This window comes from Planococcus citri, chromosome 5, assembly GCF_950023065.1.
Source record: "Planococcus citri chromosome 5, ihPlaCitr1.1, whole genome shotgun sequence".
Taxonomy (NCBI): Eukaryota; Metazoa; Arthropoda; class Insecta; order Hemiptera; family Pseudococcidae; genus Planococcus; species Planococcus citri.
The window spans coordinates 43195094-43209435 of NC_088681.1; the positions used below are offsets into that span (position 1 = coordinate 43195094).

A 14342-nucleotide genomic window follows, 5' to 3' on the forward strand; every position below is an offset into this window, starting at 1 on the left:
TGAAAATACAGGTACTTTAATTTCAGTCCCAAGAACATCGAGTTCGTTTTTAATACGAAATCGAGGTGCTTAGACAAAATTTCAGCTCGAGTTTTTTCAAGGCAATTTTGCGCCAGGAGGAGCATTTTTTTCAATTTTGAAAATTTAAATTATTTTGATTCAGGTAAACTGCCAACGTGTTGACTTTGAGAATTGGAATTTTTATCCCTTTTTTGCCATTGTTTGGCATCAATTTTTGTTAAGCTTCAAAGAGGGACAATTTTTGATAAAATTTACAAAAGGGATCCATGAAAAATTTCAAAAAAATTTGAAAATACATTCAGGCTAAAATCGACAAATTTTCACCAAATTGACACGATTGGCAAAACTGCAGGACACCTTGAAATCAAACCTAGCCTTTAAAAAAAACTCCCCATAATGATTCCCAACTGGACACACGATCGTGAAAAAAGTCACCACCGAGACTCATTCATTGTCGACTCGTCGATGCTCTAAATAGAAAATTAAAACGTTACCGTCCGCCCTCACCTCCCTCCATCCTTAGCGTAGTAGTCATTAAAAACCTCGCACGCATTTGTATTCTAGTGCGGAAAATTAAGAGACATTTGAAGCCTTATATATGTATAGTACACGTACCATAAGCGAATACAAAAAAATAATAATAATAATAGTTCGGCAATAATACCAAAGAATAGAGTATACGGGGTATGTTTTTGATTCGTATTACACAAAAGGCCATTAATTTCCCTTCGCAAAGTCCCCGGTAAAACGGTATATCTGCTATTTTCCCTCTTCTTCTTCTCCTCTCTGTCTTTTTTTAAACCATTGTCGCTGTGCTATCCGTTTGTGCAATCGTCGAATTCAGACTACCATACAAATTTTTGAACGCGCAACTTGACAGTTCCTTTATTTAGGTTGTTTGCTTGGTGTTTGTAATGGGCGGATTCCTATATGGCATATCAACTAGCTAAAAGTAACACCATACTTGTCAAGTTTGTTAATACTAGCTCGCACACAAACATCCACTATAAAATAGCTCTCAGAGCTCAAACGCGGCTTACTATTAGACGAAAGCAGAGCCGAAAAAAAAAACCTTCGGGGCTCGTCTCGCTGTGTCATTTGCGCCACCATGTACATTTATAGAACCGAATAAAGCTACCTAGTTGGTTTTTACGGCGATAATTTCGCGTTTAGGACGAAACAACGCAGGTAGGTGTTCTTTTTTAATATTTTTTTTTGTTTTTGTTTCCTCCTTTATTACCTCTAGCAGCATCGTCGTCGTCAATCTGAGAGGAGATGAAAATAAATAGCCGAGAAAAGGAAATTGTGTATTAGTAAATTGATTTCCGGATGAAAAACAAAATGATGATGATGATGATGATGAGAAAGAAGATTCTTTGACAAAAATCTTACTAATACAAAATGACGTACCTACGAAACAATGAGAAGCAGGGTGTTTAACAAAATCTAAAAACTAAAAAGAAGGACCTTGGAAGGACCTTGGAAGCACATTTTTAAAATTAAAAATGCACCTACTGATCCCCCCTCATTCATTTTTACAAAATTGTCGAAAAAAAAACTTCGAAAATTTATAATTTTTAAAAGAAACAAAAAATTAATAATATTCAAAATAGACCTGATAAATTTCTTGTCTAATGACTAGCAAATCCAAAAAACGAAATTTCGTATTTTTTTCATACGACATATTTTCGAGTTATACTTTGTCACGCCTCACGTACCCTCGCTTACTTTTTAGACATCAAAATTGAGTAAGGGAAACTACTTTGATGAAAAATTTTAATATCAGGGATGGTACTCAAATTTTTCTCAAAAAAATAACTTTAGTAACCAAAAAGTAATCAAAAAAGTGACTAAAAAAATTGTTAATGTAATAAAAAGGAGGTGAGCAAAAAACTTTCCACACTAAACATTACATTTTTTTTTCAGAGACGTGACGAAACGATGCGTGGTGGGAGATGGAGAGGGGGTGAGACTGAGAAATTCTTCCAATTTTTCGTTCTAGATTTCCCCAATTTTTTACTCCAAACTCTTCCTTCCCCCTCCACACCAAGATTTTTTCCAAAAAACTGGCCAAATGTGGTTTGAACCATTTTTTAAAAAAAGAAGTTGGAAACAAAAATCTCGAATAAAAAATTTATTTGAATTTTTCATTGATTGGATTATGTTTTTGGAATTTCTCTTTTCTCGAGTTGATTTTTCCATTCTAGGAAATGTTTGAAAATTGTTGTAGCAGAATTGCAATCTGACCTTGTGTGAAGCACCAATAAAATTATTGACAAAATTTGGGAACGTTTACCTTTTTCCACAACTCATTCTAAGTCCCAAATGATCCTAACTGAAGTAGGTAAGTATTTATTCCAATTCTTAATTCAAAAATTCTTGAATTGAACAAATTTTTGTAGTTTTCAAAACCAATATAGATTTTGAAAATTTTGAAGCATTCTACTCCCCCTTCCTTCCTTACTTGTTCCAAGACTTTTATTTTTCAAACATATAATTATATTTAAAGGATTTTTTGATCAACAAAATTCTTCAATAACATTATAGAGCACAAAATCTGCTCTCGAAATACTTAGGTATTTTTGAAAACACTTACGAAAAGTTATTCTGTTTCGTTCATCTTACAAGACTTTTTGAGATTATGGATCCAAAAATTCTCAACTTCAAGCCATAATGAGCCAATTTAGCAGCTGGATACAATTAATAAATCCTGAAAAATTTTTATTCACAAGGGAATTTCTCGAAGTATCCGTCTCCGATCTCAACGGATCACGATTTTTGGAAAGAGGATGGTCTGAAACTCACATAAACCAATTTTGAGCTGCTCAAATTGATTATTGACTAATTTTTAAAAATTCTAAATTAGCAATTTTTGGCAATTAATTTGAAAAAAATAATAATAATTGCATGTCTTTATTCAGTAAAAATGATGACATTTAACCTTATTTGATATCTACTCCTCCGAAACGAATTTCACCACTTCAAACCATTCTGGAGCCTCAAGCGTGAGGTGATCTTCAATTTTTCCAGAATTTCAACATTTTTCTTGAAGTTGTGGAAAAAAATGTGGGCAGCTAAAAATCGGGTTTGACTCATTCTCGACATGTTCAACTAGTTAATTGTAGGTAAATATCAAACATTTTCTGTTCTCAGGGAGAGTTTTTGAAATTTGCACGAATAGCTTCGTCTTGTTTAAAACCAACCCACCCACCCCCCTCCACCATTCGAAATTTCACTGTTTCAAGCCATTCTAAAACCTTCGGCGAGATTTTCGATTTTTTTCTTAAAATTTCTCCAGAAAACGAGTACCTACCTAAATTAATTCGGGCACACCTTCGATATTTCCGCCTAGAAATTGGCTCAAATGTGAATAAACCCCTCTAACAGGTTAAGTATTGTAGGGTTAAACCGTTAAAAAAAATAAACAACTGAAATTTTATTTTCCCAAATTCATTTTCAGTCGTCTGGAGAAATCAAAAATTGCGCTGGAAGCTCCAAAAAGGGCTTAAAATTGTGAGGTTCGGTTTTATGGAATTAGTTTTAGACAAGAAAGATCATTTGCGCAAATTTCAAAAATTTTCCTCCGAAGAGATAATTTTATTTTTTAAATTTTTTCTTCATAATTATGCTTGACATGAACAACCTCCCTCCTCCCCTAAAATAAACCAACGGAATCTATTTGAGTTGGTACAAAATTATCAATCATACACTAAAGGGGAATTTGTCAACTCGTCTTCTCCGAAGTCCGATCCAGCTAAAATTAAGCTTACTAAAAATTTTCAGCTATCGAATTTGATTTTTCAATTTTCGAAAAAATTTTGAAAATTGCTGAAATAGCCTATTTATACTGACAAGATTCTCATAGAAATGGTAAACCGCGAAATGAAAACCTGAACTTTGGTTTCAATACTTGAGTCGACTTATTAGAATTGATTTGATTACAACCATTTTCCAGACGATCTGGAGCCTCCGGCAGAAGTTATTTTTTCTCCAGCACACTGGAATCGCTCCAGAGGGTGCTGCTCTCAACTTCCGCAGCTAAAACTTGAATTCTACCATAAGTTCAATATTCTCAATCGACTAGAGTAGTTAAATCGCGAAACCAAAGTGACAAGCTCGCGCATGTATTTTTTTACAAGTTGAATATTCTACCTATATTTTTTTTTAAAATCCAGTACCATGTATTTCTGGAAAAAACTCTCCGAAACTTCGTCTACATCCTAAAATCGACGCCGCCAAATCGATTGTGACCATTTTCGAGTCGATCTGAAGTCTCCAGCAGAAGTTACTTTTTTCCAGCACACTGGAATCGCTTTAGAAAGCGCTGTAATCAACTTCAGCAGCTGAAAATTTGGTTCTGAAATATGGGTGACATGAACTCTCAGTGGCACAAATTTCAGCCAAATCGGAGGTGACGAGTTGACAAATAAGTTCTCTTGAAAGTTAGTTTTATTTACAAAATTGCCCTATTTTGGACGTAAAATTGTATTTCCTGCCATTTTACGATTTTTTACTACATACACCTTGTTTTCCAAAATGGCAGCGCATTTTGGTTTTTTGTAGATGATTTTTCAAAATACTCGAATCTTCTATGGAAATGTCCAAATTATTTTCCCTCGTGAGAGCGAGTATCCAAACAAAAAACAAAGAAAAATTCAAGTTCCAAGCCCTTCGCAATTCAGATGAAAAACAAAGTCAAATAAAAACACTAAAAAATTGACGAATTTTCAACTCGAAAAAATTTAAAATCAGTAAAATTCTCCATCCTTTTCATTATATTTTTGACATATCTTCTCCAATAGATAAAAACCCTCGGGTAATCGAGTGAAAAAGAGGAAAAATCGTCTAAAAAAACAGTAGCAAAAAATCGAGACTATTCAATTAAAACAGGGATTAAAAATTTATCGTCGAGTAACGATTTTATTACAACGATACGATGCAACACAGATACCGAGTTCGGCTGGCTCACCGGTAGCTGCGGCGAGTGAACTAATTAAGCATGTTATTTAAACGATAACCTCGAGCGATTCGTATTTACAAACTGCAAAACAGTAGGTAGGTACACTACAGCACCATACAAACACAATACACTGCTATATAAGTAGGTAGATGACGCGGGGAAAGATGAGAGAAAGAGGAAGATGGAAGATTAATACTTTACAGTATATCTACTCAGCTGGGGTATTTAATGTATCGTATGGGTAGATGAAGAGAGAGATACGAGTATAACAGAGTTGAACGTTAAACGAGAACGAAAACTTTTGGCAAAATTGTGTGCTGTGTAGCTGTACGAGTAGATACAACTCGTAGTATCTCCTCGTAGTATAACCTGCCTAACCCTGCAAAACGTAGTGAGAAAATGGTAAAAGTCAAATGAGCGAACACGAGATGTAAACACCCGATTACCTCACCCAACCCATAACCTTAGTCGAGGTAAAAGCAAAACAATACAACGAGTATATCGAGTAGTATAAGTGAACGAAAAACGGCGCAATGGTTCGGTAGTGGTCGCGGGGTAAAACCCTATGGCGAATTGGCTGATTAAGCGATTCCATTATAAACAAGACTGGTTATTTTTATCGACGAAGTTAACCATATTCCTTTCTCGATGCGGCAGGTTTTCGGCAAATGATTTTGTAAAAAGCTTTTCATGTTACGATGAAAGGTGAAATTTTTTATCTCAGGTTTCGTAACGAAATACGGAAGAAAAGGAGATATATAAGGAGGGTATTTGGGGAGGTAGTTTATGGTTATTTTTTATACTTTTTTTTTCCAATTTATCTAAAGATTGAGGTAGACTAGATCGTTGTGGAATTAAACTGAAAATACTTGTAGATAAATTACAAAATTTGTAACTGATTTTTTTATCGATGGGTTTGGATGAAATAATTCTTTTTTTAATTCGCTTTCGTATGAAATAGCAACATTTTGACATTAAACGATTACCGCAGTGATTTTCCCCGTTCCTTCTACCCTGGAGACCACCACCCTCTGGAGTTTATTCTCCGTTCACGTAACTATAATATGTAAGTAAGTGTGTTCGAATAACACACCCTATCATAAAGTATCAACTATGTGAATTGGGTAATACATATTTTGAGGGTCTTTTTTTCTACATCGTTAACGATTCCTTTTGGTTTATTTCTCTTGGGGCGGCGCCAAGAATTGCGGAAAGGGCGGTACATTAGCCCCCTTTCTTCTTTTACACAAATGGGAGAGTAAGAGCTCCCATGAGAAATACGAAAATGATGTTGAAATGAGGTGTTGTGAGTAATTTTTTTAAATTTTTGTTTTAATGATCACTTGGATAGGGCCTTGATGGGTTTTGCAATTTTTTTTATGGTCCTGTTGCATTCATCCATGTTGAAGAATGCAAAAAAAATTGATCGTTTTCATAAAATCAACACACGATTTCCAATTCACATTCTCCATTTGCCCATGCCCCACCAATTGTAAAAACAAAAACACCACTGCGCATAATTTCGTAATTACATATAATTCAGCTAAAATATTACAAGAATGTAAAATGCAATAAAGTTTATTTACATGGTAACTTCAACATAAAAAGATAAAAGAAAAACAAAAAAACAAACGATGAAGAAAAAATATGAGTAGGAAAAAAAACAAAGCGACGATCAACGCTTAAAAAAAAATTAAAAATTCGCCATACAACACAATCAAGCGATAAGTTACCGTTTTTTACTCGTTTTTTATGTTTGAAAATTTTTTTAAATCGATATTCTATATAGACCTTAATTCGTAATTAAGTTAATTACATCGTTAATTACACGTTTCGATAGACGAAAGAAAAAAATAAGATTTTTAAAAAAGGGGAACAAAAAAATTTATAAATACGAACGTACGTTTAAAAAAAACACTTCAACAGTAACGACAATAATCAGCTTCTTCTAAAGAATTAAACGATACAGTAAAAGATTTGAAATTTTCAGTCACCCACACACCCCTTCCTTTCTCAACCAGTCCAATTATAGAGAAATTTGTTTCAAGAGAGTGATTAAGTTCGAGTGAAAATTTTCCATTTGAGAACAATCAAAGTGTTCAAAAAACAATAAAAGTAGTAGTTAATGATTCGCTATACCCTTTATTAAAGAATAGGTAATGCTTCAAGGAAGGAGGGGGATACATTTTTCTCTCTTTCCAGAAGTTTAATGGGTAAGTTTCCAATATGCTATACTTGAGACCACCTTCATTTTTGAGGAAGAGAAAAAAATGTAAAATTATTATTTTTATTTAAAGTCAAATGAGATGTTTGTGGGATTTTCTTCTTCTAAAATTTCTCAATCAATTGGTCGGATTTACGTAAGTAAGCTTGATTTTTTCCGCTTCTAGAATGCAATAATTCTGATTCAAATGTTCATAATGAAAAAAATAGTAACAAATCAATTTTTAAATTTGCACAACAGCTAGTTTGAATAATTCAAATGAAAATTCGTGAATTTTCAGACAATTTTTAATGATTTTTTTTTTAGCTACCTATTTTCAACCATTCCGACAATATTTTCACATTTTTTATTTGGTTTCGTGGTTTCGTATTTTAGTTACATATTTTGTTTTTTTCTCTCAATTTTCCATCTTTTAACCACATGAAATTTCGTTACATGGAAATGATATTTCGAATTACTTAGTTTATTACTCGTAGTTTGTCAATTTTTGAGCAAAAAAATTATAAATAATATGACAAAATAGGTCAATTTTTTTTCAACTTCAATTTCTAAGATTCAAAATGTTTTTTTTTTAACATTCAAAGGAAATCGCCAATTTTTGAAATTTTACGACTGAAACTCACTCTTTTTTTGCTCTCTCTCCTTTGCCTGTTCAGGTCCCCCCCCCCCGAAAATACAAGTTTACAGATGAAACTACTGTGAGGAGGAGCTGTGGGGGTAAGGGAACCCACTCCTTTGAAAATTTTGAAAAAGTTGGCACTTTTTCAAAAATTGATCATAATTTTGTTCAAAATTGGCAAATTTTATGACTGGAGTAAAATGTTTTGTTAAAAAATTTGAAAAATTGACAACAAAAATCAAAAAATTTTATAATTTTGACTTTTTCTGCAAATTTGAAAAATTGGCCACAAAAAATTAGCTTGCCAAGATATGTATAATTTTAACGATTTGAGCGAAATTTTTCAAAAAAAATTGGAAAATTGACAAATTATTTATAATTTTGCCAAAATTTTGCCAAAATTTTGCCAAAATTTTTGTAAAAAATAATGTTGTTTCACTTCTTGAATTATAAGTTTTTGCAAACTACATACTACTTTCAGTTGCGTAGGTCTGTTTGCTTTTTTTCCCTCTGAAATGCCAAAACTGCGTACAGGCCAATTTCTTTTTCTTTTCCAAAATAAAAATCAAAAAATTCCTGTTTCATTCTTCCCAAAATTCAAACGAAAAAAATACCAATCGGCAAAACTGTCATTTCATCTCTTATTCAACTTCAAAAACTAGCCATTTCGTTTGGCAAAATTTGCAGATATTTTTTTGCTCAGGCCAGTCAGCAAATTTTTAGGAGACATTGCCCATAAAAAAAACTTTAGTTTCGTCCCTGTTGTTTTTCATGCAAAATTTCATACGGATAAGTAAGTATTTTGAATTTAATTTTTGAATCAGTTGATCATAAAACACGCACACTATTTCAAATTTCGAATTTTTCAAGCGTAAATTTCTTTAAAGTATTTTTTCAATATTTTCAATATTTTTGAAAACTCAGCAATTTTTTTTTTTGCCACTACAGTTTTTTTTGCTTATTGTTAGTAAATCAATTTTTGTGAAATACAGAACTCAATTTATAAGTTTTGCAAGCTCCTATTTTTTTTTCTTTGGATAAGTAGGTACGCAAAAAATTTTGAGTTACATAAAACGAAATTTCGACCAATTTCAAGATTTTTTTAGCAAAAAAATTGAACATGAAAAAAATGTCGACATTGAATTTTTAAAATTTAGAATAATTTAAACTTTTAAAAAAATATATCAATTATTGAAATGTATAAAAAATCAGGCAAATAATTTTGAAAACTTTTCAAAAAAATAATCAATTCTCAAAACTTGAAAAAAGGTATCAAATTTACGAGAAAAACAAATGTTTGAGTTGAGGAGAGGAAAAAAAGAGCTTGATGGAAACAAAATTCCTGTTTTTTTAATAAATTGATTCAATTTTACAATTATTCTAGAACACTCAATATTCAAATATGTACCTATTATTGATCTCGCAGGTGATTGGATCGAAGATCGAAAAAGATGTAAAATCTAATCCACCCATGCCCAGTGGAAATGATTTCCCCTGCACTCCCCCTCCTCCAGTACCCGAACACATCCAAATTCAAAACAAAGCAAACATTATTTCATTCCACACCACATTCCCTTCCATTAGTCACACGTCACACCATTTCGATAACCATAGAAAAAAATCAAACACACGAAGGAAAAAAATACTTATACGCGGAAGAAAGATCGCGTTAAAAAAATCCAAACTCAAAAACAGAAAAAAAAACAAAAAAAGTAAACAACGCTTTACACGAGACTAGGTAACGGCGCTCTCGACGTGACCGGACTCGAAGGTAAGGTTTTCGGTATCGACGGAGACGGATTACTATTCACCGTATGATGATAGTATAAGGAAGGATAAGGGGGTGTGGATGCTTGAGACGTGATACTGGCCGAAGACGGTATCGTATCGACGCCGGTGAGATGATGATGGTGATGCAAACCGGAGGCAGCCGATTCGTGATACAGAATGGGCACTCGAACCAGTCGTTGGGCCGCATGTGCCATATTGGCGGCTTCCAGTTCAGCTGCGAGTTGTCTTTTCCATTTATTGCGTCTATTTTGGAACCAAATTTTCACTTGGGTTTCGGTCAAGTGTAGCGAAGCGGCCAAGCCGGCTCTTTCGGAGCTGGACAGGTATCGTTTCATGTCAAAGGTCGATTCGAGCTGGAAAACTTGACTTCGCGAGAACACCGTTCTAGTTTTCTTTTTTCGTTTCGCGTTGGTCGAGTTCATCATTCCGAGATCTTTTTTACCGCTTCCGTCGTCGTCTTTGCCGTAATCGTCGTTTCCGTCGTCACCGCCGTCATCGCTTTCGATGATCATCTCGTCGTCGTCTTCTTCGACGCTTTTCATGCCACCTCCGACGCGAGTGTTTTGGCCGACGTCTCGCATAAAAGCGTAGCCTTTTGAGCCACTCAATCGTAGGTTATTGTTGAGAAACGATTCGGCGGCGGTGTGGCCGTAGCTGTTGGCCAAGATCGACGAGAGGGTGTGATTCGATGTGTTGGTTGTTTCCGAGGAAGATCGATACACCGATGGTGGAGTGTCGTCTACTGATAAAGGGCTGTGTTGTTGGTGGCGTTTTGGTGATAGGGGCTCGTGATCGCCGCCTAGGGAGGCCATTCCATTCGAGCTGTGACTAGTATTGATACCGCCGTTGCTGCGTGGTGTGCTGCATCGGCTGTTTTCTTCGTTCGTTGTGGTCGTAGATTCGCCTGTGGACAGACAAAACGAGTGGTTTGAGTAAGCTAGACGTATAGAGCAGGAATTGAATGATATACAAATACAATACGATTAATCAGAAAGTTTGTAATCGGTTCTGTGGTCTAAATTTAGCGGGATGATTCGACTTGAGTCAGATTTTGTTGAATATACTCACGCATAAAGGACTCCAGGTTCTCAAAAAGTTCGATCCCAATTTTTTAAGGATAATTGGTAAAGCTAGTCCCCCTCCTCCTTCCAATTATCTCATTGGATCTCAAGATCCATCTCAAGGTGTTAGACTGATCCATAATATTTCTAATCTTCAAGAAATGCAATTCGAGGGGGTCATTCCACGTCAATTCAACCAAGAATTGGTGAGGGGGGGTCGGCGATTTTTTTGAAAATTTTCCTGTGGAAAGACCTTTCTCAGGGATGACCAATGGCGCAAGTTGCAGCTCTCTATCCCTTTTTTAAAGGCTGCTAGGGGTGTAAAAGTTTTCAGTGAACTTGAAATATCATCCATTTCAGCAGTGGTTGACTCGATAACCACGATACCTACCAAAATGGAACTTTTTCCAATAGTTAGAGGTTTTGAAATGCTTTTTGCTAATATTAAAGCTCTTTAATACAAGTATGGAAATAGATTATACTCTTAAGAAAGTCATAGGATTTCACGTAAGTTTTACGTACTGCGCAGTGCGCGAGCAAGCATCAAATCAGCTGTTCACGTACAACGTTGCACTCCATTGGTTGCTCCACCCACCTCCACCGCGTGACGACACCAACCTGTCATGCGCAGTACGTAATACATACGTAAAATGCTAAGACTTTCTTGAGAGCATAATCTATTTCCATACTTGTATTAAAGAGCTTTAGCTGATATCATAAAAATCAGTGTTGCCACTTTTTTCGTACGAAAAATTAGCTCGAAAAGTTTCAAAACGTAGTTTTCATATCATTCCGACTCTCAGAAATTCTGAAAAAAATATATTATGGACAACTTTTCATGCTGAACAACATATTAAACTCGCAAAGTCGATTTCAAAAAATATTGAAAGTTTTAAAAAAAATGTGATTTTTTGATTTCAAACATGAAAAAAAGTTTTGATTGGTGAAGTTGACCTATTTGACCCTTATTATTACGTATCCGTTGAAAAAATTGAAAACCCCCCTTTCACTCGATGAAATTAACTCCTCACAAAAAAATCAAGATTCTAAGTGAATTGAAAAAATACGTAAACTAGATAATTTTAATTTTTTTTCTGCGAGTGTAATCTTTATCAATTTTTTCAAGAAGGATCAATTGCCCCCCTCGCTTATCCTCCGGGGCAACTTTTTTCTCAATGGGAGAGTCCTGCAGAACATTTCAAGCCCTTGTCCTCAAAAAAAAGTGGCCCTACTTACAAAATGACGGCCATTTTGATTAATAGGTCAGCCGAAATCGCAGATTTTGCGGCTTGCACGAAATTTTTTAAACCGTACAAAAGTGGATCGAAAGAGCAGGCAAAAATTCATCACCTGTCAAAATTTCAAGTGCTTAAGTGCCTTTTTCGATTTTTGGTGAATTTTCAAAAATCAAATTTTGGCCAAAATGTGGGGAAAAATCAAAATTTTACCAAATTTACCTATCAAGCTGAAATTTGGGATATACCCTATTTTCGACCTGCCAAATCGTTTGGAAATGGTTTCAACCCGTTTTGAGCAGTTCTGGAGCCTCCAGCCGATTTCTAAAACTTGAAATTCCCACAAAATTTCATCAAATGGTGTTGGAAAGCCAAAATCCATTCTGCAAACCAATTTCAATACGCTACGAAGTTGACTCCAGGTGCATTTCAAGTTGGTTTGGAGTCTCCAGCGATTTTTCGAAAATCACTGGAGTCTTCAGTAGATTTTTGAAACATGAAATTCCCCCAAAATTTCATTAAAAAATGGAGATGGAAAGTCAAAATTATTTCTGCACTCCAATTTTAACATCCTCTGAAGACGACTTCGGGTGAGTTCAGGCTTTCCAACTCCATTGAATGATATTTCGTGGCATTTCGAATTTTAAAAATCTGCTGGAGGCTCCAGAACTGATCAAAACGGGTCGAAACAGTTTTCAATCAATTTGGCTGGTCGAAAATAGGGTATATCTCAAATTTCAGCTTTCTAGGTTAATTTGGTAAAATTCTGATTTTTCCCCACATTTTGGCCAAAATTTGATTTTTGAAAATACACCAAGAAAAAAGCTCGAAAAAAGCGGCAACACTGATTTTTATGATATCACCAAAGAGTTTTTCAAAGCCCCTAACTACTGGAAAAAGTTCCATTTTGGTAGGTATCGCGGTTATCGAGTAATCCACTGTTGAAATGGATGATATATGTTTCACTGAAAACTTTGACACCCCCTAGCAGTCATTAAAAAAGGGCTAGATAGCTGCGATTTGCGCCCTTAATCATCCCTTCAGAAGGTCTTTCCACAGGAAAAATTTCAAAAAAATCGCCAAACCCCTCATCATTTTTTGGTTGAATTGACGTGGAATCACCTCGCGAAGAGATACCTCATGGTTGACTTAGAACTGGATTTTTGTCATTTCAACAGCGTATCCTGCAAGGACCAGGCGTTTGTCGCCAATAAAAATTTTATGAGTCTTATTTTTTCAATAAAAAGAACTACCTAGTTTATGAAGTTCAACTAGTTCAAGGACCCCAAAAATCACAAAACGTAAATATTTGAGGAGCTTGGAATCAAAACTCACTTTTGCCATCGGACAAAGTTTCGAGAAAATCGACAATAACTGATTTCGCCTAGTGCGTTGTTGAAAAAAACGCCACAAAGTGTGTCGAGCTCTTGAGTAAGACTACTAAATAGGATTCCATAAGAATTTTTTTTTTTTCAAGTTGCCATATGGTTGCGGTATGGCTATCAAGTTTGGCAAAAGTGAGTTTTGATTCCAAGGTGGGGTAGTTTTACTTTCTTTTGCAAATATATCGAAAAATAAGCCTCCTAGAAGAAAACTAACAACATTATGTCGACTGGAAATTTAATTCTCTACAATTTTCCTCGATTTAAATTTTCCGAAGAATGCTTCGTTCCATCTCCAGACAGCTTTAAAAGTTTTGAGCGCTGAATTTTTCCAAAAATTATACTTTCTTTTGCAAATATATCTAAAACTAAGCATCCTAGAAAAAAACTAACGACATTATGTCGATTGGAAATTTAATTCTCTACAATTTTCCTCGACTTAATTTTTCTGTAGAGTATTTTGTTCCGCCTCCAGAGAGCTTTAAAAGTTTTGAGTGCTCAATACTTCCAATTTTTTACCTCCTCAGTTGCACAACTTCCAAATTCAAAACGACCATTTTCGCAATTTTCACTATCAGAAAATGCTTCCGAAGTTGCAATTTGATTATTTTGGCTTTGTAGACTGCCATGCGACCTTGAAAATACAGGTTTTTTTATAGCTTGGAGTCAAAACTCACTTTTGCCACTGGCAAAAGTGAGTTTTGACTCCAAGGGCACTTTTTAACACGAAATTGTGAAGACCTGGGGCCGAATTCGGAAAAATGGATTCTGTAGGGTGATAGAGAAATTGAAGAAGTATCCGAATCAGCAAAAAAACGTATATCGATTTTTGGTGTCAAAAGTGAGTTTTGATTCCAAGCTCCTCATTTAGACAAATCTCAATGAAAATAAAGGTACCTAGGACGTTTTAAAGTGAATTTCGAGAACTGATTCAAGGTAAATTGTAGACAATAAATTAAGCAATCATTCGAACAAATCGATTAAAACGTCCTTCAGTCCCCTATCCCTGGCATAATTTTCCTCTCAAACGCTGACTATATGAACCACAC

The 14342-nt window shown here is 34.9% G+C and overlaps 1 protein-coding gene across 1 annotated transcript in view; it reads right to left on the minus strand.

Moving 5' to 3' along the window:
• Positions 1–6498: 6498 nt before the first annotated feature.
• The window catches only part of Hmx (H6-like-homeobox), a 34598-nt gene continuing 26754 nt past the window's right edge, over positions 6499–14342 (minus strand). The window contains exon 3 of the mRNA XM_065366790.1: positions 6499–10519. Coding sequence (XP_065222862.1) covers positions 9549–10519 — 971 coding nt within the window. The 3' untranslated portion in view covers positions 6499–9548. The remainder of the gene's footprint in view (positions 10520–14342) is intronic.